At 45.2% G+C, this 24,488-nt stretch overlaps 2 protein-coding genes across 2 annotated transcripts; both read right to left on the bottom strand.

Annotated features, from left to right (window-relative positions):
• Window positions 1–102: 102 nt before the first annotated feature.
• On the bottom strand, window positions 103–16,500 carry ttyh3b (tweety family member 3b). The gene is made up of 15 exons (XM_057034813.1): window positions 15,991–16,500; window positions 15,034–15,220; window positions 10,111–10,307; window positions 8,293–8,404; window positions 8,001–8,221; window positions 7,822–7,917; window positions 7,655–7,727; window positions 7,451–7,526; window positions 6,962–7,017; window positions 6,775–6,867; window positions 6,480–6,572; window positions 6,267–6,403; window positions 4,588–4,761; window positions 3,537–3,612; window positions 103–2,372 (listed from the first exon to the last, which is right to left on the bottom strand). Exons 2-15 carry the CDS (start codon window positions 15,157–15,159, stop codon window positions 2,238–2,240), a joined length of 1,665 nt encoding a protein of 554 aa, XP_056890793.1. The 5' UTR covers window positions 15,160–15,220; window positions 15,991–16,500; the 3' UTR covers window positions 103–2,237.
• A 723-nt stretch (window positions 16,501–17,223) lies between these two features.
• On the bottom strand, window positions 17,224–23,947 carry iqce (IQ motif containing E). Its single transcript, XM_057034791.1, has 20 exons — window positions 23,438–23,947; window positions 23,007–23,048; window positions 22,851–22,905; window positions 22,614–22,763; window positions 22,187–22,285; window positions 21,783–21,853; window positions 21,545–21,658; window positions 21,428–21,478; window positions 21,275–21,345; window positions 21,123–21,195; window positions 20,957–20,997; window positions 20,266–20,417; window positions 20,081–20,136; window positions 19,756–19,985; window positions 19,453–19,560; window positions 18,961–19,225; window positions 18,794–18,880; window positions 18,535–18,650; window positions 18,368–18,453; window positions 17,224–17,833 (listed from the first exon to the last, which is right to left on the bottom strand). The coding sequence occupies exons 1-20, from the start codon at window positions 23,507–23,509 to the stop codon at window positions 17,709–17,711; spliced, it is 2,064 nt and encodes a 687-aa protein (XP_056890771.1). The 5' UTR covers window positions 23,510–23,947; the 3' UTR covers window positions 17,224–17,708.
• Window positions 23,948–24,488: the final 541 nt, after the last annotated feature.

Genomic DNA, 24,488 nt, shown 5'->3' with positions numbered 1-24,488 from the left:
TTATAAGAGGAAACGCTGAAGCTGCTGGTTTTTGCACATTGGTGAGACGGACAGTAAATGTGTCATTGTAAGAACAAACCACTAGAGGGAGACAGACGCCTCTGTACGTTAAAGTTGCTTTAATTTCTTTTAAAACATTGATTCCAGGTTGAATGATATCTTTACCACAGTTGACATGTACACCATTAATATCTTAGTTAAACCATCAGAAAATCAAAAACAGCCATTAGAAAAACAAGCCCGTCACTTCTGGGCAGAGGTGTAATTGAAGTCCTGCCAATGCAATACACACACACACACACACACACACACACACACAAACACACACGTGCGTTCCACTGCACAGGAACTCAAATACACCTTAATGTCAGGCGTGCAGACGACACTGGAATATTTTTATTAAATCCTTGCAAGACAGGAAGTCATTCACCATTAATAAGAGAAGAAAAATGCTGCTCTTGCTTTTTTCCTCCTACAAAACAGCTAGCTATTGTTTTTAACTTTGATATTTACAAGACAGAAGAATTTTTTTAAAAAACAAGTTGTGATATGAAGACTGCTGTAAGGATTTACAAACATTATGAAAGGCCATTAATCGTCAGTGCCTAGTCGCACAGGTCATACTGTTTTTGCATCAATGGCCATGAAAATCATTATCACCAGAACATTTTGCTTCCTAGTAAAACCACGCGTTAAAGATTGTCTCACTAACACGAGAGGTGGTCGGCGGTTAATAATCACACGTTAAAATGCTGTACAGGAAGGTCGGCTCTAACGTTAGGCTTCTAAACTACATCACCCATGATGCAAATGGTGAGGATGCCACAGGGAGCGTGGGTACTGACAACAGAACAGGTAGGGGATGTAGACAGGAGCTATCTGGATTTATGTACAGCATGAATTTGAGCGTGTGTGTGTGTGTGTGTGTGTGTGTGTATGGAGATGACTTGTGTCAGTCTCTGTAACAGAGTAGCAATCGACCATCTGCAAGTGTGTCACACACGCATGGGTTCACGAACACGGTTTTTACTGGCTGTACAGAGTTTGAGGGCGGGAGGAATAAACACTGGCAGTATTCCAGGCAGTTTTGCTTCTCCATCTCGCCTCCAAGACAACTTGTGCTTGTGGGTAGAAAAAAAAAGACTGCCAAAGTTCGGCCAAAGTCAACACAATAAAAGCACGGGAAAGAAAAAGAGTCGTTGGTCACAGTATCAATTTTGAAATTTGCAGCTTAAGATAAAACACAAAAAACGCTGACGTTCCTCGATCTGAAACATTTCTTTGTAACATAACAAGAAGACGAGAAGTTGTTACTGCTTTTATATTCCAATCACGTCCCTGAATTAAAAAAAAAAAAGCTCATCCATCTCTCTTTAGTCACAGCCGCCTGCTGTAGCACCTGGCAGATGTGTGGTCACATTTTTCCCTCCGTATGTGTTTTTCAAGTGTCTTTCCATGTTCCCTAATTATTTACAGTCTGAGGGAAAACATTCCACTTTCTTTCCCCTTTTCTCTCCTTTGAGACCTCTGGAGGCAGTAGAATAGGACAGAGTCAGGCATCCCTCATGATTCAGTTTATTTGGCACAGGTTGAGCCGTCTTCCATCACTCGTCCCTCGCTCCACCTCCCAAAAATGTCCAGATCCAAGACGAGATTTCGAAGCCACCGGCACGTGTAATGTATGTGCGCGTAAACATACAGGGAGAGAGGCGGTTTTCAAGCTCACGATTCAAGTCTCGGTTAGACGTTAATTTAAAGATAAAGAGGACGCTGCGTCCACCTAAACATGGCTTTTCCGGTTCACAGGTTGGTTATGCGTCGGCTTGTCTGTGCGGATACGAGATACAGCGAGAATATCCACGATAAACACGCAGCACACCACGTTACCAGCAATGATGCAACAGTCATCAGATCTGAGTAAAGCGCATGTTTACTATTTACACGTCTGTACAGGCTATGGATGTGTGTGTGTCTGTGTGGGTGGGTGGATGTGTGTGGGTGTAGTGAGAGCTGCCTCCACTAGAGGGCAGTGTACGGGGCACTGTGGAAGGAGGAAGTGCTTTAACCGCTGTGCATTGTGGGTTCTGATTTAGACCATGAGCTTTCGGACCTTTGTGGTGCAATCCTTTGCTGAGGTGCTTGGTTGATGAGTCCTGGCATGTGTGGTGTTGGCGCTCGGCTCGGGTCAGGCCCTTGCTGGGTGCCTCGGGGCAACTGGGTTGGGCTGGATCTAGTCCCTAGTGGACTGAAGACTGTGGTCGGGCGGTGGGGTGAGGCCGGCTGGCCGGGTCCAGTTGGTCATTGGGGACGGAGCGTCGGTTCTGGTCTGGTCGGTTGGTGGCCAGGTACTTTGCTCTCATACTGGAGGTGTACTGCGGCGAGTGGGGAGTGGGCGGGGCAAAAAGAAGGAAACACAGGACGGGTTAATGTTGGAAAAGAAAAGTAAGGAGGGGGAGAAAAGATGACAAGATGAAGATGACAAGTATAAATAAGCATCATAGATAGATAGATAGATAGATAGATAGATAGATAGATAGATAGATAGATAGATAGATAGATAGATAGATAGATAGATAGATAGATAGATAGATAGATAGATAGATAGATAGATAGATAGATAGATAGATAGATAGATAGATGTTTGAACACACAGATACACAGAGTATGAGCAGTCATTTGGACAGCCAGGGGATTGATTACAGACTATATCACATGATCAAGTCGGGATGGTGTTATTGTAAATTAGCGGATGTGGGCCGTAGTTAGTGCTCTAGTTCTGATGTAGTTTGTTAGCCTGCTATGAGTTAGTGGTCTCTTGCCAGCGGCCTATGAGTTGGAAATTTCAGCCGGGTGGTCCGGCGGGGAGAGAGCGGGCCGGGTCGGGGCCCCCCCGCGATGGTACGGCTGCGGTCCGACAGCAGCGGTCATGGGGGGGGCGGGGAGACGCGTGCTCCTGTGATGGTTTAATGGTGGGTGAGGGGGCACAGAAACAGAGGACGGACACACCTTAACAGAGAGAATGCACACAGACACAGTGTGGGGACAGAGGGGTGGGGGGGCAGGAAGATTTGGGCTCGTCTGTTTGGTGTTTCAGTAAAAAAAAAAAAAAAAAAAAGCCAGATTGACTTTGCTGCGCAGCATTTAGCCCCAGAACTGTGACACCGTGTGGAACAACGGCTACAGACCCAGCAGCACCTTTGTTTCTGTTTTAATCCAGACATCCTCTCGTCAACCAGCCACACTTTTGACATGACAAATACATCAGAAATAGAGTGCAACTGTGGGTGGAACCACGCCGTTCTGTGATCCCAGGCTGCCAAAATGACCTTTACAAAGACGGTGCATCATCACGCTCTAGTTTAAGAACACAGTACACTGACAGTGGTGTAGGAATGGGAGGCTATCTTCCAATATCCACACTAGCATCCGGCACAAAAGGCGCCCAAACATCCTCTTAAAGCGTCGCGATTTCCAGCTGCATTGTGGGTACGGGAAGATAGCGGAGGGAGAGTGTGTTCTAGAAAGTGTGCACTTACAGAGGGTGGAGGGGACTCCCTGCCAATCAGGGGGGTGTTCTCACACCGAGGGTTCTGAAAGTTTGCGTTCTGGCTCCTGCATTATAGAATAAGAGGTTACTGTATGCGATCAACGCGCAGCTGGTGCTCAGCAGCCCAGCAGCCGATCTGTGGTCTGCTTGTGTTTATGGCTAAGTGGCCTAAAGGTGTAATCAACAGAGAGGGGGTTAAAAGTCTCTGCTACATCATCCTTCATTACGCTTCACTGGCTCTTTATCATCTGAATTATTTAAGTAGGTATTCAAAATGATGTTTTTCATACAGTAAGGGCACTAAAATGTTTACTCTAATGTCACATCATAAATGGCTGAACTCTAACTGAAACATGCAGTCCAAAGGTATTCAAATGGCGAATATCTACACACTGGCCATCACGGCTTCCTGTCTTGCTGTTGCCAACTCCTTAATATACAACTGTATCATGCAGTGGCAGCTGCTCAGTTTCCTCACATGCAAGCATCTGGAATATATATTTGATTGTTGGAAATACACCAGTAGTATTCTACACGACTACAAAGGCATGTTGCATTTTGAGTTTATCTTAATCACTGAAAAGGGGCATTTAAATGCCTAAATAGGTAAAACTGCCACATGATTCTCAGAATAATGCTCTTATTTCCTGTAAGCAAGCAGTTGCAGGCTAAATGCTCTTTTATTCAGATAGAAGCATTCTTGTGGCAAACTGTAGCAAGCAGGGCATTATTATTACAGGTTGCTATGGTGAGTGCACATCTGATGTGTTTTTGTAGAGAGAAATGTTTTCTGTGGACTGATACAGGCAGGCTGATGGGAACAGCAGGCAGCCACTCTTCTATCAGCAAAAGGAAGCTGGTGAAGGTTCTAACGTAGCTGACAGTGCGTCACAGAGGACATGCGAGTCGTACATACAAAACCTAATGAGCGCTCACTAGTGCTGCGCTAGTCTGGGTCATGAGGGGGGCAAGCATCATCTACCTAAGGCAGGCAGTGTATAGATCCTGCTAGCCTTTAGCTAGCGGTGGTGCTAACTCACATGTATTCAGTGACGGGGGCATTGCTGACAGTGTGGGCTGTCGCAGGCAGGCTAGCTTCGCTACCGTAGCTGGAGCCACAGCTGTAGAGACTGGGCATGTGAACGCGGTACAGGTTATCGTGTATGCCTCCCCGCGAGGCGCCCGACTCATCCTCTCCATCTTCCTCATCCGTCCTTCAGTCGGTCAAGGAAAGGGCGGGGCACGAGAGGGCGTGATGAACAGGAGGTGGGAAGGCAGAGGGGGAGAAATGAGATCCGAGAGAGACAAGAGAGTGTAAACATGTGGTTGAAGAGGCGGTCAGGAGAGGGGCAGATGTTCTGGTACAATGATTCGTGTCCTGATACAAACACACGCAGTAAGATCATGTTTTTCAGGCTCAAAGCAGCAGAAAAGGAGGGAAAAGAGCAGGAAGACATCTGAAAAATCAGGTTACAAGTGTTGCACAAGGCTGTGATATTACCACACAACATCCTTGAGCAACACTGTAGACCCAACAAGCTGCTTTCTCACTGCATCATATGAAAATAAAGTCAGACATGCAGCCGTTTTCTTCATGCATCCTTCCAATAACGAGTCACGATATTCACCGTCAATTTGCATTTTTCAAATGTTTTCTTCCTTTAAAGTGCTTCATGCATCACTGAGTGCTCCATGAAACTTAAAGCAAAACATCAAGAGGGTGGAACAGAAGATAATATGGCCAGTTTGGGCAAACTGTCTCTCAGACAAAAAGGTCAAAAATACAAATTTAAAAAAAAAAAAGTCCGGCAACAGAAGAGAATGAGGCATTAAATAACGAGCGTGCTGATTTGGAAGTTCTACCTCTGGCAACAGAAAAATGTATGAGTACAAATGCAGACCCTGTTATTGAGAGCAGATCTTACAGGAGGAGTTGATCAGTGCACAGGTTGATCATCGTGGAAAGGCACAAAGGCTGACTGGCTCATCCGCTACTAGATGGGAGTGTTTCACTCTCAACCTTTTACACTTATAAATATAGAAAACATCTCCGATATCGATCACTCGGAACTGCACGAGCCATCAGACGGACCACAGATTTAACACAGTCACACTCAGAGCACGTCTGCTCTCTCCACACGTTACAGAGGAATATTTGATACGTGCTGGGCCGGATTCTCCCACTTCTGCTGATTCAGGTTACACAAGCTTTGCTCAATTTAATCACCGAACCCCAACAACCGCTTGGTTGTTCTAATGGTTTCTCTAAGGGGATCACATGTTTGACCAGTGATTTGATTTTGTCGATATCCACCATAATTCACTGAAGCCCAAAGCATTTCCAAATCAGGACAGGGAGAGGAGAGGAAGGGACAGAACAGAGGGAGGAAACACAATCAAACCCAACTGTGAGGCTCTGCAGTGGAACAAACAAAGAGTTATGGAAGGAGAAGCCAGACTGGCCATCTCTGACAAGAAAAGAAACAGAAATTCGCAGATGAAAGTAGAAGGGTGCGAATACAGGCAGGGGGGGGCGCGATGGACACACGTAAACAACCACATGCATATTCAAGGGGCCTTTCTACTCTTAACAGGACACAGACTTGATTTAAATCAAATGATGTTAGAAGGCTTTGTTATTATGTTATCGGTTAGTTGGATCGTTGAGTCTCGCGCGTTTGATGGTGCGTGCGCTGGCGTGTGCGTGTTTGTGTGTCACCTCTTGCCGGGCCAGGTATGCGGCACGCTGCAGACAATGGAGGAGAACATCAGGGCGGTGACAAAGGAGAAGAGGACCAGGTAAATGAGGCCCTCCACCCCGTCATAGCACAGCCCGGTCAGCGCCTGAACGTAGTCCTGTGAGGCCATGAGAACAGCGGGTTGAGCCGACCCGAGAGGGAGGAAAGTTCGGACGCCGCGTGCCGCGACTCACCATGTGCAGGCTGCGGCAGTCCACTAGCGCGGTCAGCTGGTGGAGCCCCACCTCGGTGGAGTTCAGCACTGACTGGATTTGCTCAAGGTTGGCCTGCACACAGGAAGCAGAGAGGCTGCAGCTACATGCTAGCAAACGGAGGCACGCCTGCACAGTCGCACATGCAGACGGCAGATGAAAAACACACGTGCACGGCTTTCTTTAACCACAGCTGAGACACGCGGGCCTGCTAATGGAAAGCCACTGATCCATGGAAATATAAAGGAGGACCTACGCACCGCAGCGGCGCACGAACCTTGGTGTTGGCGTGGTCACGTGTTGCTGATCTCAGTAGCTCTGCCACATCATCCTGCATCTCCACCAACGCTTTGTGACTCCCTGACAGCCTCTAAAATAACACGCAGTGACACATAAACAAGACACCAGTGTGAAGGAGGGTTCTTTTTAAATCAAAAGGACACTTTTTAAAGGCTTCTGGTTACCTGCTGGAATGGGTTGAGTTGGCCGGAGCTGCACCTCAGATAATACTGCAGGATATCTGGAAATGTCATTAAAGGATATTCAGTGTATGAGGGAGAGAAGGATAAAGAGAAGGGCAGCAACTCCTGGTAAATGGGTTATAAAAACACAAAGATTGCACTTTTTTATTCATTTTATTTTTTTATATCTCAGACAGGCAGCAAAGGAGCAAACCGTGGCTTTACGCTGGACTGCTGATGCGTTAAAATCAGCAGACACGGCGCTAGAAGAGCTTTTATAAAGCAGAGTGTCATTCTACCGCAGTCCCTTTGGAGATAGAGTCAGCCGCGCAAACACACACTCGGTTCTTAAAATAGAAGCGTGGTGTCAGGGTGGGAATCAACTGTCAGTGTTGAAACGTGGATCTTTTTAAGATGTTTCAGGTTTTCATGAATGTATGTGGAATCTAGATTCTGCCACATCACCGCCTGCCTGTTTTCCTGTCTGCATACCTTGGTTGATGACAGCATTTTCCTTTGTTACCCTGGTGACGTAGGTATCCGGGGAAGCGCAGAAGTCGCTGGCCGACTGTAGGATGACAGAGCACACGTCAGGCTACAGCAGCACCCACACTGAACGCACCAGCTCGAGCTGTGAAGGGATTACATCACTGCGGAGGAAAAGGGCCTCAGCAGTATTGCCATGGCGACACTTACACCAGCAACCGCAAGTTCCAGGCCGAGAGAACCCCAGCTGATGATGAGAGTAAGAACCCCAAGCAGACAGACGCTAGAGAACAAGCAGAAAACCCAGTTTTAATCTTAGAAGCAGAAATGACGTCCGGAATCGACGTGATTGGTCTGGATGGAGCGGAGCGCCGTACCCAATCAGAGTGCTTCTGGAGTTACGGATCAGGCCAAACAGAACAAGGAGGCAGATGAGGACATCAAACAGCAGTAGGCCGAGGTACCCCAACCACCTGTAAAAGGACCACATTTGTCCCCCACTCAGTCCCGAGTCACCCTCTAAGACTTGTGCATCACGACTCCAAACATCCCCAACCTGTAGAAATCAAATGTCTCCATCTTCTGAGCCAGGTCCTCCAGGGAAACAGCAGTGTTGGACCAGAAGGGCACGTCCGCTATGAGTCTCACCAGCTCGTCCAGTTGTCCCTGCAGCTTTTGGACGATGGACACGTAATCCGTCTGCTCTTTGAAGGCCGTCTCCAACTGGACCAGGTTCTCCTCTACAGTCTGGTTTAAGGCTAAGGAGCTGTCTGACACCTGGAGGGGTTAAATACCGCAATTACACACATTTCATTGGAATGTGACAGCAAAATCTGCAAGAAAATCACCAGTTTCTCAACACCGGATATGGTGTGGTTGGCATGACGGAGGGAGTACACCACACGACTGGCCCCATCGCTTGACTCCCCGTTTCCATAGAACCCTACAGCAATGCCAGCGCTGGGAGGCAGGAAACAGGAAGTGCCATGTGTTAACACAATGATTAATTCAGCCATCAGATGGCATTCATTTAATCAATATGGATGAATGAGCTCAATCATCCCCCTCTTTCACTCTCTCTCTATCTCTCTCTCTCTGTCTCACACGTGCCAAAACTGCAGCAAAGGCAGTTATTGTGTGCAGTTCCGCTTTTAACCAACAGTAGGCATCAGTGAGCTCGGCCCCGCTTTGGCATCGTTGTCAGACTTGAGGCAACCACAGCGTGTGTGTGCGTGTGTGTGTATGTGTGTGAGAGAGAGAGGGAAAGGGGGGGGACTACACAATAATTAGGTCAGCAGACTGAACATAATGTGATCCTTCTGCAGCGCTGCATCCACTTTCACACACAGCACATGCAACAATATCGAAGCTTCTTTGTCCCGACGCCCTTTCTTTCTTCAAAACACTCACGCTTGTGTTAACCAAACACTCAGCAACCACACGACTCTAAAAATATCTCCCTTTACACTGCACCACATCTAAAACTCTTTCCCCCACACAGCCGCTGCTTTACCCCCTGTACTGTAAAGCTCTTGCTGCCTCCTTCTTTCCCTTTGTGTACTGTACAGTATGCGCGTGCGCGTGTGTCTGCGAGTGCACCCTTTGTTCTGATGATGTCTGAACAGTAGCACCAGGCATGATGAGTGGTTTTTATAGCCGTCGTTATGGCGATTAATTCTAGTCCATTAGATCTTGAGTATCCTACCACACACATGCACTTTAGGAGTGTGTTGGACATAAAACAGGAAGTGTTTACAACACAACATTAGTAACAGAAAATCAAAGCAATGAATATTTCTACATCCATCCTTTCTTCCTCTTATGTGTTGGCAGCCTCCATTTAATCTACATTTGAGCTGTGAATCCTCTCCTCCCTGTCCTGGTTGCTCATCCTCTCCTCCATCTCAACCTTTCCTCTCTCCTCTCCCGTGCTTCACCCACCCAGCCTGTCCAGCTCTCTCACTGGTCGAGAGACATCACCACTTCAGGATGTGCCGTGAAAAGTTGGATAAGTTCTCTGACTGACAGCAAACATGCTGCACCTGCACTGGACAAAAGGAGGGAGTCCACATGAGCCAGAAATAACATATGATGTCATGGTTTGGTTTTGATCACATGACTGCCCCAGAGAGAGAGGGGGCATAGCAAACATTCAAAATGAAATATTATAGCCAATCATAAAATATTAATTCGAGCCAAAAACCCTCTTCAGCACTGAGTCCCACTCAAACACAGATGTAGCTCCCCTTGACTGTATTATTCATTCCTCATCTCCGCATCAAATCTGCTTCTGTCTCCATGGCAACATTTCTAGGCCGGGAAGAAGATGAACATGGAGACGTAATAAATAACAGAGTGGAGATGAAGAGAAAAGGAAGAGGGGTGAGAAATGTCAGGAGAGGGGAAGAAGTTAGTGTGTCTCTGTGTCTGCTGCCGGGAGGAAGGGGGGGGGGGGTCACATGACCGAAAGATCTGAGCTCTCAGCGGCAGAAAAACACAAGCTGAGAGTAGCAAACTGGCTGGTTTCCACAACAGCAGAGCTGGGACATTTCAGGACAACTCAACAGATCTGGGTACAGTTGCTATGGTGACAGAAACAGGAGCGACCCTGTCACCGACTGGTTGAATCAAAGCGTCGTCTGCTTTATCTGAGGAGACGCTCTCACCTGCAGACGAGCGTGGCGATGATGACGCACCAGGCGGTGCAGCAGCAGTCGGCGCTGGGCTGCTGCGAGTGTGAATGGGAGTGCGTGGAGTCATCGCCTTTGCGTCGCCGGCAGCAAAGCCAGAAGGAGTAGAACAGGAGGAAGAGGAGGTCCAGGGCCAGACACAGCAGCGCCACGGCGCTCAGCAGCAAAATGGACTGTCCAGAAACAAAAGGCACAACACCATTTAAACAGTGTCAGGATGTAGATACACCATGTTAAAGAGCTGTGATCATCACGGGGTAGAGGGCAATTAAGGAAGTGGGCTCAATATACAGGAAGTCAAGGAGCAGAAACCCTTTACCTACACACACCACATGAGCTGCCTTTTCCTCTGCAGACAGATGGATGCACGCAGACACAACCGTTACCTGATACCAGCAAACAGCGTTTGTCTGACTGTTTGATGGATCACATGAACGACACATTTGTACAGCATTTCGCTCTCTCGCAAACACACGCACAAAGGAGATGCTGCTGATGGGGAGCTCTATGCTGCGCACCCACCAGACAGCTCAGACGCCCTTTAACAGCTTTGAAGTGTACAAGAAGGAAGGGGTGGGGGGGCAGACAGAAGGAGGGCTGGGGGGAAGGTGGGGGTGCAGCTGTGGCAATGAGAGAGAGAAAAAGGGAGAAAACTAAAATGAATAAACACAGAGATGGGGGCTGTTAGAGAAATCACACACACACACGCAGCAATGCTATTTTTGTCCCTCGAGGGTCGACTGGAAAAGCCATCACACTGCAGGACTTTACAGAGACAAAGGCACGTTTCTGGAGCGCAGGCATCTACAGCGCCTGCTAAAAGACTTACAAACACATGTTCTGCTCTGTAACAGCGAGCGGCTGACATCAGAGATGATAACAAAACCTCCCCCCTCAGATTCTTCCTGCCTTCTCCGGCTTCTGAACTGCTGGTTTCTGCACTGACCTCAATTTTCCCCAACTGGCAGCCAGCTATTTCCTCAGCCTGCGGCGGTTTTTGAACTTCGACTACGAGGGCTGTATGCTCAGATGCAAAGTAAAACTATCGATTTCCTTTCCTTTAATATATTTATGGATGAACCATCATAAGGTTGCGTAAAAATTCAGTTGGTGCTGCTCAGCTGGTGACCTGATTCGTTGCGCAGCTTTGTCATTTGACTGCTTCTTTTACCTTAAAATTGTCACGGTAACGACAATCTGATCCATCCTGTCATGTCAGAGGAATGACGGGAAAATGTCAGTTCTTTTTAGAAGCAAACATTAAAGGTCCACAATCTTCAAGCAGACGCGTGATGATTATGTTGATCTTGTTCCCCAACTCGACTTGCACATTAACTCAAGACCCATCAATAAGCAATGAGGGTAGCATATCAACAACTGTTCACTCTTTATGCATCTCACAGTATTACTTTATCATTAAACCCTTTTAAGCAGTCAGAACGATGTGATATGTCGTCTTTCTGTCCAACAGGTTAACAAAGATTTAGATCAATCCTATAGATTTATGGCCTCTGGTATTAGCGTGTTATTATCTGCAGGCTTACTGGTAAAGAGCTATAGTAAGCGCACATCTTAGGCACTTTCAATTTATGCACAGGCTTAAATAATAAAGAGTAAAATGCATTAAGCTGTACAGAATAAAGAGTGTTGTAATGACACCCATCCATCCATCCATCATAAATCAGGACACAATGACAGGATGACACAGATACAGTCGTGACACATTAGCGTCAGTGACTCAAAGTCTTAATTTATTACTCATTTCAGCATAAATTTGTGTAAAATGCCAATAGATGGTACCAGAACTGACGAAATGAACAGTTGAATTAACATTACTTTTTTACATTTTTTGGTCATTAATCTTAAACTCAACAGCTGTTGATCAGCACAAACAGGTTACAGTTGAGAAGACTACGAATGCAGGTGAAAGCGGATGAGTTGCTTGCACGAATGCGCATATCCTTCAACAATGGCCGGGCCGAGACTGTTGATGTTTGCCAATGTCTGCCATATGGCTTACAGTTAAACTTCAAATCAGATTGAGGGCCTCCAACCTCTTCACCCTCCCCTTCACCGCGTGTATGATGGCCACAGGATTATCGGTTGGGCTGACAAACCATCAGCAGATTAAGCGTGGATCAATTAGCCACTAATAAACACGGTGAGCCTGGTCGAGTCTGTGTGTGTGTGTGTGTGTGTGTGTGTGTGTGTGCGCACGCATCTCTGCTGCTGGATCAGCTTACAGTCTGGAGGAGGGGCTGTGTGTTAAATGCCCAGGCACAGTGATCTACTTTCAATCTGTCCATTTAGGTGTGTGTACATGTGTGCCCATGTGTGTGTCTGTGTGTGTGTGTGTGTGCATGTGTGTGTTTGCACTGCCAGGATCAATCATTTCCTACTACAATGAGTTGTCCTTGGACTCTCCCTCTCAATGGCAGGAGCTGACTGACCCGGAGTTCATTCTCTTCTTGTTCACCTGGACTATTGGCCTGAAGAGCGACTGACACACCACCAGCCGAACGCCGACCGCTGTTGTTTCTTGGTTAAGCACGTCAACAGATGAAACCTCTACTGCAGCACGCGGCTGAAAGAAGTAATTAAAGCCTTCTTTTCTGCAGCTGGAAACACACACATGTTCCTGCAGGTCACATGTTTCCTCTAATATTCTGCAGCTGTGAAGCTGTGGCTGGCCGCTGACAATGCAAGTTTACTGGAGAGGAAGGAGACCAAACTGCGCACACACACACACACACACAAGCTAGACCAAAGTCTCGCAAAATGTTAGGGGGGAAAAAGGCTCTTTTTCAGCAAAAGAGCAAAAAAAACTCTGCAGAGTCAGCATCCTCTGTCACATCAGCAAAGCAACGGCATGAATGCTAAAGAGTTAAGTGAGTGAGTGAGTGAGTGAGTGAGTGAGTGAGTGAGTGAGAGTGAGTGAGTGAGTGAGTGAGTGAGTGAGTGAGTGAGTGAGTGAGTGAGTGAGTGAGTGAGTGAGTGAGTTTTGAGCAACTCTAAAGCCTACTGACTGAATACCTGATCCGAATCACATCTGAAAAACAAACACCATAGGGAAGTGTGTAAGTCGCTGGACTCGTTGCACTGACGGATGGGTTGGGGGAGTGGGGGTGGGGGTTTCTCAGCTGGATGAGTGGATGCATGAAAGCCTTTGGGACACACACACTGAATGATCTAAAGAGAAGCTTCAGTGAAAGAAAGAAAGAAAGCATTCTTTCAGCAGGGGACAGACCGCCCCTTCCTTCACCCACCTCCTCCCCAACAAGTCCCCCCATCCAATTCAACCTCCTTCGCACCCTCTTCTCACCCCATATGTCTCCCCCTCACTCCCCCGTCTAGCCAGAATTAATGATTTCACCCTGAATGGGACCCCCTTTACCCTTTATCTATCGCTCTCTCTTTCTCTTACACACACACATTCGCGCGCGCACACACACAAACCCTGAGGAAGATCTGTGACCTCACATCGACAAATAAATCTAAGTGCTAAAAATGCACTGACACAGAAAGTGCATGTGACATATATAAATACAGCTCAACTCCCGTACACACCGTCCATGTGCAGACAAACATATGATATTATATGGACACGCAGGTCTGCCGGGATGTAAAAGAGGTCTTTAAAATTCCAGCAGTCACACACAAACACACAAAGAGCCTCAGTCAAACACTGAATAGTTGCAGGAAGTAGCTGTTTGGCAATTTAAAACCACCTCCCGTGGCTCCTCTCTCTTGCCTCCCATCAGTCCCTCTTTATCTGTCTCCCTCCTCCTCCTCCTCCTCTCCACAGTGGCGTCTCCCTCCCTTCTCCGCGGCCGCGGGTGTCTTCCCACGCTCAGCTCTTGCCCTCCAATCCTCCTAAGTCAGCGACTGACACTGAGGGGCGAACACGCTGCAGCGAAATAAATCTGGGATTCAGAACGATGGTTCTTGGCTGGGCGCTCGCTGGCAGCTGCTTGTGTTTTCTGGTGCAGAGACCCCAAAGTCACCTTGTTAGAGGATTCAAATGAAATGCAGCAAAACCTCCCTTTTTTGGGAGGGGAGTTTCACACTAAAGCAGAGATCCCTGAAGCCACGCATCAACTACATACACTGCATCAGAGAAGAGGATGAATCTGAAGTAATTGTTCCATTAACGCGTGTCATGAATCAGAGCCCCGACGGCTCCGACCTTCTGTTCCTGTAATGGTCTGCTCCAAATCCAGCTCCTGGAGAAGGAGCAGTGGCAAGGAGAAGGTCCAGGCTCATTTACAGAAACTGTAATACAGAGCACCAAGTGCACACAATAAGAAATTCAACTCACAATTCTTCCAATTTATCCCTGAAAATCTGGGATATGGAGTTGCTATGATTCCATCAGAAGCCAGATCCTGATTCTGAAGACATCCAGAAGGTCTGGGACTCGTCAGACCCGATAAGTGGCAGCTGAAAAAGTTCTATGCAGAAATATTGACGGCCAACGTTGAATATTTGACGGCTTAAAGCTTTGACTCATCCACGCGTACGCCAACGTCGCAACTGTGCAGACGAGTTGGTCTCTTGGGTGCACACTTCTCAACAGCGATTCTTCGTTCATCTACGGTTCCTAAAGCTGTTCTGGTCTTTCCCCCATCACTGAACCACATTTATTTCTGCAATATGTGAGCAGGACGGGGATCGGCATTGTGACTGAAGGATGTTTTAGGCCTCAGAGACCATCAGTGCAGGGAGACACGCGACAACTTTGTGGTTTCGGGACAGCTTTCGCCACCATTTGGCCACTCTGCTGGGAAAACAACAGTGTGGGCAGGCGGCGGGAGGTGTGATAAGGTGATGCCGAACGATGCACAAGATGACACATTCCGAGTGGGAGGTAATTATTCCCCCCACCGCTGCCTGTTTTACCTTCTGGTACTCCGAGTCCTCCGGCCTGAAGTCGCTGCTCACAATCTGGAATTCCATGTTGAAATGGGGCAGCCGGTGAAGCAGGTTGACCCACCACGGCGGGGAGTAATTCACCACGGCAGCCATCTTCGCCCACCTAGCTGTCAGCGGTCACGCCGCTCTCGGGTCCAAAATTCTCACGCGGAGACTGTGGAGAGATGCAGGAACATTAGGTTGTCTGGTTATTACTGGTGACTAACATGGATATAACAGGAAGTTGGCACAGGAAAATATAAACCAGAATATGTAGCTTTGCCTCTTTCAGTATAATAATATTGATTTTCACAATAATGGCTAAAAATAAGTGTCCTTCAACTCTTTTGTACTTTTTCTTCCTTCTATAAAATCTTCATTGGCAGTGCAGACATGCATGTGTTCAATCCATTTGTCGTGTGCACTGTCTCTTTATGATTGTTGGAGCCATCAAAGGCTTTAATTCACTTACTTCGACTATTTTCCGTTTTTCCTTGAAACTTGAAAAACAGCATTTTTCAACGCATTCGTTTTAACTGGACTGCATGTAAGGTCATGCGGTATCTATACATATATACGGCATACTGGGCAGTGCTTGCCATCCCATTTACGCCCATAACACCAAACGCTGGTTTTCGTGATTTAAAAAATGTTATGAGAGCAATGAAATGGCCGTTTTATCTAATCCCAGACAGGCACGACTCGGATATGGCAGTTAAATCGACACTATTCCAGAACACTGCAGCCAAGGAGAATCGTTTATATTGCATGCTGGGGGACATAAATTGTTAGCGAGATGCGGATTAGTTGGCATTAACCAGCTTTGTTCGTTAAAACTACCGCAGTCTCCGTGTAGTCAAGGCAACGGGGGTGGAAAAGGAAAGAATTCACTTAATGTCTGCGGGCACAAAAAGATTCGGTGCTGGAGAAATGATTGAAACTCACCGAGCGAAGCCAAAGCGGATGCAAACTCTGGGTTTATGCGGTCCCGACGGCCCAGGCCGGTGTGGATTTCGCCTATTGTCTCGGCTGATCCGGCGGTGAATGCGAACGTCGCAGCCGCTGCATCAACGCGACCGCCGCACCGAGCGAGCTGCAAGCACCGAGTCGGCTGCAGTCCCAACCGCATCGAACACAGCCCAGCCGCGGTCACATTTCACCGAGGCGCCGTGCGACGGTGACCCCCTCCTGCGAGGGGAGACGATGCAGCTGCGGCGGAATAAGGGTTAAACTCGCTGACCCTCAGCCCGGGATCTGCTCTTTAAATCGCGCTTTTTCACCGCTGCTCCTTCCGCCGTAGTCTCTCGCCGGAATTTCTGCACCGCGCTGTCCCCACGCTTTGACCGCGGCTCTTTAATTAGCTGATATTGGTGAAGCGTGAAGCAAACACGGTGTTTAAAAAGCCCTGGAGGACGGGGCTTTGCGGCAGCTCTGTGAGTGCGTGCGGGTGCGGGTGCGTGTGCGAAAGAGAGAGAGGCAGAGATGCGCGAGAGCGCAGGGAACGCCCCCTACCGTCGGAACAGAGACAGTACTAGTTAATAAATTATACTTTTGTGAACCGAAGATTTTTATGTCATTGTTCGATTTGATTTTTTTTTTGTATCTGTCAGACGTTCTTAAGAGCTTTTAAACTTCAATTTTTTATATGAGAAATGTAATATTTATATTATGGTCTGTTTTTTGGCTAAAATCCTAATTGGCCCTTGAGTAAGACACATTTTTAATTGTGTTGGCTTCTCCGTCATTACGCTTGATAACCCAGTCTCTGTTTAAATATGAAGGTATGGCGAGGAGGCAAAAACATAAACAGTAGAAGTGAGACAGTATTCTGTAAACGAACAAACGCACCTAAAACAACCTGAAGAACAAATCAACAAAAAATCATTTCTACACACTGCTAAAGAGTGTGTTAATAGTAATAACAAAAAATATTACAATATTACAAGTTTAAAGAAAACGGAAATAAAAGCAAGAAAGCAGAAAGAAAAGCCAAACACTGATCCCCGTCGGACATTTGAAAGTGTGACACTTAGCGGAAGTAGCGAACAGGATTTCCAGAATTAGGAGTTAATAATTATTTTGACAGCTGTCGGTAAACTAGAGTGCTGTGGAAGTAGACTGGGAATCAAAGTAAATTGGTTTCACCATATAATAACTTTTCATTTGCGGTTTTGGCAGTTTTTTCTATGAATCAAACTTTTATTTCATCTTTCAGAAATATTAATCCATCTTAAGCGGCAGCCCAGCCAGTGATGAATGTGTGTCATCTGTTTTATTGTGTTTAGTGTTGCGGCAGAATGATTCATAATTTATTCACAGTTTGTTACAACAGTGCATCTGTTGATCATAATTTATGAAGTACATATATATGATTTTACATTATGGACTAACAATAATTTGTGCATTTACAAAGATGTAGTTGAATTAGATCACAAAAAAAACCCAAAAGTAAAACCAATTTGTGTTTTGATGGTATTAGGCACTTGAAATTTGGCTGAAATGTAAAAACCAAGGCATGGAAACTGAGTATAAAAGTATCCCAAAGTTCAGCATGACTTCTGTAAAGAAAACATTCATTCCACAGGAAACAGATCCAAGAAGAGTCTGAACCATAAATATGTGCACATAAGGAGGACGATGTTGCCAAACAGTTGAGAGAGGATCTATAACATCAAGACCTCTCGGCTCCTCAGAGGACGTGACGGAGACACAATGATGTCATCGGAGTCATCGGAGTCAAGTGCAGCGGCTCCACTGGATTCGGCTGTGGTTCGAAGTTCCATTTGGTCTAGAAGATGTGTAGTATGTGCACAATAACTCAAATACGGAAAATCACGGAGTATTCATAATAGCATCTTATTCAAAAGGTCTTCTGAGCTTTTTGAAAAAGAGCAGTGCACCATCTCTCTCTAACCATTTCTGGATTTTGTCCTGGAGGGGTACAAACTAGAGGACAGCCATGGCTTTTCTCCCTCACCATCTTCCCAGATGTATTTATCAGCTTGGCAACAACATAATGTATACAGCAACTAGTCATTCAAACCTCCTTTGCTTCCAGTGGAAAGTATTTAATTTGGCTCCATTTCTATGTAAATTTAAGCCTCTGTTTTGTTTTGAACAACAAAATTCAGTGTGTCTTATAAAAAATGAATGGATGATGAATAGATTAAAAGCAGGAGGGTGTAATGGAGGTCCAGTCAAACATCAAGACCTATCATTGACGGACACCTTAACGTGGCTGAATAAACAGTGTATTTACTCTACGTTCTTTCTAAAACAAGGGGATCACGTGATACTACTAATAATTAACAATAATTTTCACCTGTTCTGTCAGCATGATGTACAGATTGAGCTCCTCTCTGCACTGGTGAGGCATTTCCCATCAGAGGAGGCACTGAGGACCCAAAGCTGAGGCACAAATAATCACACACATGATGCATGGCCACATACAGTATGAGTGTGTTCGTTTCAAATCTCTCAGGTCTGTACCTCTTCATTTCGGGTGTGCAACGGGCTAGGTGGCCCCGAAAAGCCGACTGGATCAACGTCAGGGTGACCCCATCCAGCTGCCCCTCCACCGTGTTGGTGTTTGTCGCTTCTACAGCCTGCAAAGGAGGAAACAAAGAGAAGGGAACAAAAGAAAAGGAAATACTCTTCAGAAGAGTTAGAATACACCGTGAGCAGGAATGATGGCTGTGTACGTTTATGTGATTTAGTGTGTGCGTGTGTGCGTGTGTGTGGATGAAACCTTGTTCTGCAGATCTTCCAGCAGATGCTTGAGCAGTGCCTCTCTGCTGAGGTGGCCTCTGAATGCTGACTGCAGCATCGCCATGTCCTTCACATTGAGTGCAGACACAGATTAAAAGAGACCAAACTCATTTTGTCTCTTTATTTCTTGATCTTTTAGCAACATACCCTTTCTCTGTGTTCCCTCCAGTTTCTCTGAATCACTACCGATGCGCCCTCTCTTTTGCTCCACTCTGCATGCAAACCTTCACCTACTCCCTCCTCTTCTGTACCGCCAACATCCTTCTCTTCTCTCTCTTCCAGCCCTGTTCCAGCCTGTGTGATGTCATCGTTCTTTGGTGATGCAGCTAAGTCAGAAGAGAGCTCAGCCTGTGCAGGTTTTATTCTCTCTTCTAGAGTTTGGATCTGTGCCATCAGCTGCTCTAACTCCATCCTGGTAAACACAAACACAAATACAACCAGCTGCCTTTTCTGAAATTCTTTCATTGTGAGATAAACTAAAAGCAGCATATGTTCACATTAGCAAGCTGCTCTTTATTATGGTGCCAAATATGTGAGCAGAGTCACTTTTGATATTTCTTTTTAGCAGCTTTGCAACACCTTCCCTGTGAAACTGGGAAGATATGGATAGAACAAATGTCTAGAATCAGCTGAACGCACTTATGCTGCTGTCGCTCTTCGTCCCGCTCTTTTATCTGTTCAGCTTTCCAACGTTCTGTTTCCTTATGTAAGTCTTCTTTTTCAGTCCTCAGACGTCTCAGTTCATCACTAAAAAACAGATTCAGAAGGTGTAAAAATATAGTGCAGTGTGTGTATACATTATATATAGTAGATGTGTGTGTGTAAACAGTAACTGTTGTCCTCTGGCCCCAGAAATAAAAAAGTAGGCATTTAACATTTATTATAGTCTGAAAATAAACTTAATTATTTAAATTATAACTATTAAAGTTGCTGCTTGCTCACTCTTTATGAGACAGTGTTTGTTGAAGCTCCGCCCTCATCTTCTCCAGTTGGCTAAGAAGGTCTTTCAGGCCAGAGATCTCCTCTTCTTCCTCAGTCATCGTTCCCACGGAGAACACTGCCTCTGTTGCCATGGTAAACCCCTGCATCTCAGTGGGCATGGTCTGGACCCCCTGCTCCAATTGGCCTCTGCGTTTGGCTGTGTGGGTGTGTCTTCTGCTGTCCTCCAGCCTCTGATAGGAGGAGAGAGGAGTCGTCACGGTCGCGATAATTCTTTAAAATCTGACAGTCGGTGTTTACATGGACAGTTAGTCACGATTTCTCTCACCGTCTCGACTTCCAGCAGCCTTCTCAGCAGCCTCTGTTTACTCCATTCTCTGTAACCTAGGAGACAGCTCAGGGTTCAGCATCTCAATGGTGCATCACTCCTTATTGCAGCACGTGTGTTTATTTGAAGGATTGTTTGAAGGAAAATAATCAGTGTTTGAGAGCGTGTAAAGTTAAGGAACGCACCTTTGAGTCCTCCTGCAGGACTCTCCGTGTTGAGCTCCTCTCTGAGTATCGAGTTCTCCTGCTGCAGCTCCTTCAGGTTCTCGGACAGACGATGAAGCGCAGAGTTCAGCACTTTCTGCTGCCTTTGGGAGCATCGACTCTCTGCTCGACTACTGCAAACGAGGTTTAAGACGCAGACAACAAAGGACAATGTTGTACACCATGACGTGAGGAGAAATTAAAGCACCTTAAATACAAATGTCCTGTTTGAATTAAGTTAACAAACAGAACACAAATTTTAGTTGTGCATGTTAGAAATCTACATGCACCCAGGATGTTTAAAGGAAAAGTGTCTGCTCTTGTGTGTTAGTTTTGATAGGACTGGTTTCAGGAACACATTGGAAGAGGCTTCACAGAAACACGTATGGCTTTCATGAAACTCTTAATGTGTCTGGGGATCAATTGTACGGCATCCTCGATTGCCATGAGTTTATTTTGTCATATAATCTTTAAAGCTGAAATCCATGTTTGGGTTTTTTTTCTTTATAAAAGAACGGAAGAAGACAAATTACATTAATTCAAAGTTCACTTCATATTAAATAAACCAGTGTTGGAACATCTGACGACTAATTTAGATCCAGTTATCTTACCCTGATCCTTTTATAATGCAACAAAATAACACAGATAGTGAAACTGATGGGCAGAAACATACTTCTTTTCTGCAGCCTCCAGAAGAATCCTCAGTCTCTGGATCTGAAATATGAGATGCAAAGATTTTCTTAGCTTTTTTCCCCTGTCTTGTGTTTTGGAAAACCTGGACATGTTAACACATTTACTGCAGATGTAGGCAGCAGCATTCTTTAAGGGAGACATTCTACCTCTTGAAAGTAGGTTTCAACTGTGATCTTCAGCTCATCCAGGCTGGTGGTTCTGAGCTCACTTTGTAGTTTACTGTGGAAAACAGAAAACAACCTTTATCAACTTCATGCTCATGTTAAAATCAATTAAAGCTGGGTGAGGGTAGTCATACCTCAAAGCATTTTCTTTTTCTCGACACTGCTGTTCCAGCTTCAAAATCCTCTGTTTCAGCCCATTTACAACCTGGACCACATTTAAAAGCACACACAATATGGATTTTTTTTTTTAATCTGTGTATATTAATGTGGAGGATGAGCGTACTCACCACACTTCCATCTTTTTTCTTGTCCACTAAACTACGAGTATACTCAGATCCCTGAAGACAAAAGAAGTTAAAAACCTTTAACATTTTTATCCATGAAAATTTACAGCATACTCTTACTTTTGTAGGATCCAACAGTTCTTCTATCTGTTTCTCTCTTTTGGCGTTATCCTCCTCCAGGCGGCGTAGTTTGACTTTCAGTTGCTGGTTGTCAGACTTGTGGGCCTGAAGACTCTGCAGAGAGTGATCAAAAACTTGCTCACACTCAAACATGCAAGTATATAGAGTACATAAATAAATAATCACAAACAGAAACTGTCAATAATCCTCCTTTAGTTTATCTGTGTATGACTCTGACCTTCTTGAGGCGAATAATCTCATCGTACATGTCCTCCTTCTCTCTGTAGTCATCTGCGCTGAGGGTGACGCCTGCAAAATGAAGCAACAAATGAGCAAAGGTTTTTCAAAAAATACACACACTCTCACACGCACACACAAAGAGAGTCAGAGCAATCTAACCTTCCAAATGTGAAAAACTGAAGGGTGTTTGACAAATTAACAGATTAGTCTGTTATGTCTCATTTCAGTTTTTACTATTACAAGCTTGTTCTTTCAGCTTTTCTAGGTGGATCGTGGTGATAACATACTCAATAGGGAGTTGAAATATAATTTTTATAAAAATTTAAGTTGGCTATATTGTTCTGAGAATCTTTTAATTCATTTCAGTTTTTCATTCTGACAGATCTACACTTTCAGTCTCACCGTTGGAGCCAGAGTGATTTTTGGGTTTCCTCAGGCTCGAGGTCTGTTTGAAAAGCTCTGGTGTAGCATTGTACTCTGACCGGAGCGTCTGGGATGGTTCTGAAGATGATAATAAAGGCAAACATAGTATTCGTGTTGTATACAAAAAACTAGTCACACGTCAGTCACGAGAGCCACTTTCACAGAGGTGGCCATTGGGGGAGTTTGTATTTTTTGTTTGCTTTCAGTTAATGGCTTTTTATGTTAAAGCAATGATGTACTTCTCCTCACACAAAGCAGTTTTGATGGGAACAAAATTAGTCTGGATTTCTCACTTTGCTCTCTTCACCTGAACTCCATCCTCCTGAGAGCAGATACTGATATCTGCTGTGTGTGTGTGTGTGTGTGTGTGTGTGTGTGTGTGTGTGTGTGTGTGTGTGTGTCTTACTGTGGCCGTTGCTGGGGAATGTGAGGCGAGTCAGGCTGCTCTCTCCAGGTGTGGCCCCTCTGGAGTCCCCCAGAGAAGACCTTGGTAGTCTCCAGGCTGCCACTGCAACTCTTCTAGGTTTCCTATTCAGACTAGAGCAGTATGGAGATCCTGCAGAGGTTCAAATTAAATGTAAACCAACTTGTGATGTGAGATTTTCCTAGAAAAACCACCAAAGAGCAGTGGAGTAGGTCTTACTTGGAGGAGGCGGCTTGCCAGAAGAATGTTTCCATCTAGTTCTCTGGTCTCTGATCTTAATATGACAATAATGGAGAATATTAATAATATAATGAAGAGTTAAAACATTGCTGTATTAAAAAAAATAACATGTAATTTGATTTTAATTTTTTTTACCTTATCTGAAACATCAGCTGAGAAACAGAATCCATCGTCCACCTATATAGTCGACAAAATAGTTGTCAGCATGACTACAATTAAAAAGATTTTTCTAAAAAACAAAAACAAAACAATGTCAATGCTCAATGAAGCATTCAATTATTCATGTTTTAGTAACAACACAGTACAGAAAGTTATTCTTATAAACGGAATTTTAGCTTTTCCTGTTTATTATGGGTGATTTTTAAAAATATATATTATTAATTTTTTTGTGCTCTGATTCCAACCAAATAAAACGGTAATTTATCAGAGATTAATGGTCACTGTCATCATAAACGGCCGCCTTTTTGCACCGACAGAAGATAAATGTGTTGTTTAAAGACAGGGTCTGCAGAACCGAGGACAAAGTCAGCAGCTGTGGTGAAAAGGGAACATGGATCGGGACCTACCAGCTCGTCGCAGTCCTCATCCGTCTGAACATCACTCACCTCCAGGGACAGCTTGGCAGTCGAGACGGACATTGCTGGCGAACAAACGTTACGTTAAGTTGGAAAACTTGGCTTTTACAGTGTGTAAACCTCTCATCTTCTGTCCCCACGCCAAACGCGCACTTCAGGTTGCCCAACCTCTTGCTAATAGTAAAAACATGAGCTACTAAGATGTTAGCTTTGCTACAACTCCAGTTTGTTGTCTCCAACACTGTGGATTTTCCGCATGATCCGCTGCTGACGGACAATGGCGGTCATAGCTGGTAAAAGACAAGGTAAAATGTTGAAGATGATTGTTTTGGCTTCAGTGTTGCAGATAGAGTCGTCTGAGCAACCAGGCAGCTGTTGTGATCTGTGGAACTAGCTAATAAAGCTCGAGCTACACCGGAAACTGCGGAAGACGCCTTCAAATTAAGAGACCAACAAATAAACTAGGACGGTTTCCACGGAAATGGGAGTAAAAGTGCCGCAAAATACGATAAATTATTTCAATTCTGTCAAATTCAATTTGAGGTAGCGAGACAAATTAAATACTATGTGTTATAATACGGTGTAAGAAAACGACAAACTTTGTGTTGAAATCTTAAGCCGCATACACAATTAGCTGTGATTAGCTTGACGAAGCTAAAACCCCAAACCACGTTGCGGCCAACCCCCTGACTCATTTCTTTCCGTAGACCATTGGTCAAAGGGTATTAACAGGATCAATTAGTCCCACGCAATCATAGTACTACCTGCAAAAAATAGATGTTATTATTATTATGTAATTATTTTTATTTAATTTTCATTTCTGCTTCATTGTTCATAAAGATGCAAATACTGTCATGCCTTTCTGCAAAAAGGTGCATTCAGGGAGAATCTCAGGGAGAAAGTTTCTCAATTTTTATCTCAACTCTTCATCTCAAAGCAACTCTATTATCCTGAGTCTACGTTAAGTGCATAACATGTTAATCGAATATCTGCCTTGAGAAAAAGTGTGCATAACGAGTTTTTAGTAAGTCTGTTTTCGATT

Source organism: Takifugu flavidus, chromosome 6 (assembly GCF_003711565.1).
Source record: "Takifugu flavidus isolate HTHZ2018 chromosome 6, ASM371156v2, whole genome shotgun sequence".
NCBI classification, from domain to species: Eukaryota; Metazoa; Chordata; class Actinopteri; order Tetraodontiformes; family Tetraodontidae; genus Takifugu; species Takifugu flavidus.
This window is presented reverse-complemented; position numbering and strand designations above follow the sequence as displayed.

Excerpts from the sequence above, each read along its gene's own strand:
- iqce (XM_057034791.1), bottom strand. The coding sequence starts at position 23,509 with ATGTCCGTCTCGACTGCCAAGCTGTCCCTGGAGGTGAGTGATGTTCAG. Across the intron at positions 21,854-22,186 it reads AAATCACTCTGGCTCCAACG|GCGTCACCCTCAGCGCAGAT; the intron begins GTGAGACTGAAA and ends TTCATTTTGCAG. Across the intron at positions 20,137-20,265 it reads TCCTGCAGGAGGACTCAAAG|GTTACAGAGAATGGAGTAAA; the intron begins GTGCGTTCCTTA and ends GCTGTCTCCTAG.
- ttyh3b (XM_057034813.1), bottom strand. The coding sequence starts at position 15,159 with ATGGCTGCCGTGGTGAATTACTCCCCGCCGTGGTGGGTCAACCTGCTT. Across the intron at positions 6,868-6,961 it reads AACTCAACCCATTCCAGCAG|AGGCTGTCAGGGAGTCACAA; the intron begins GTAACCAGAAGC and ends GTGTTATTTTAG. Across the intron at positions 2,373-3,536 it reads GGGAGTCCCCTCCACCCTCT|TACACCTCCAGTATGAGAGC; the intron begins GTAAGTGCACAC and ends CACTCGCCGCAG.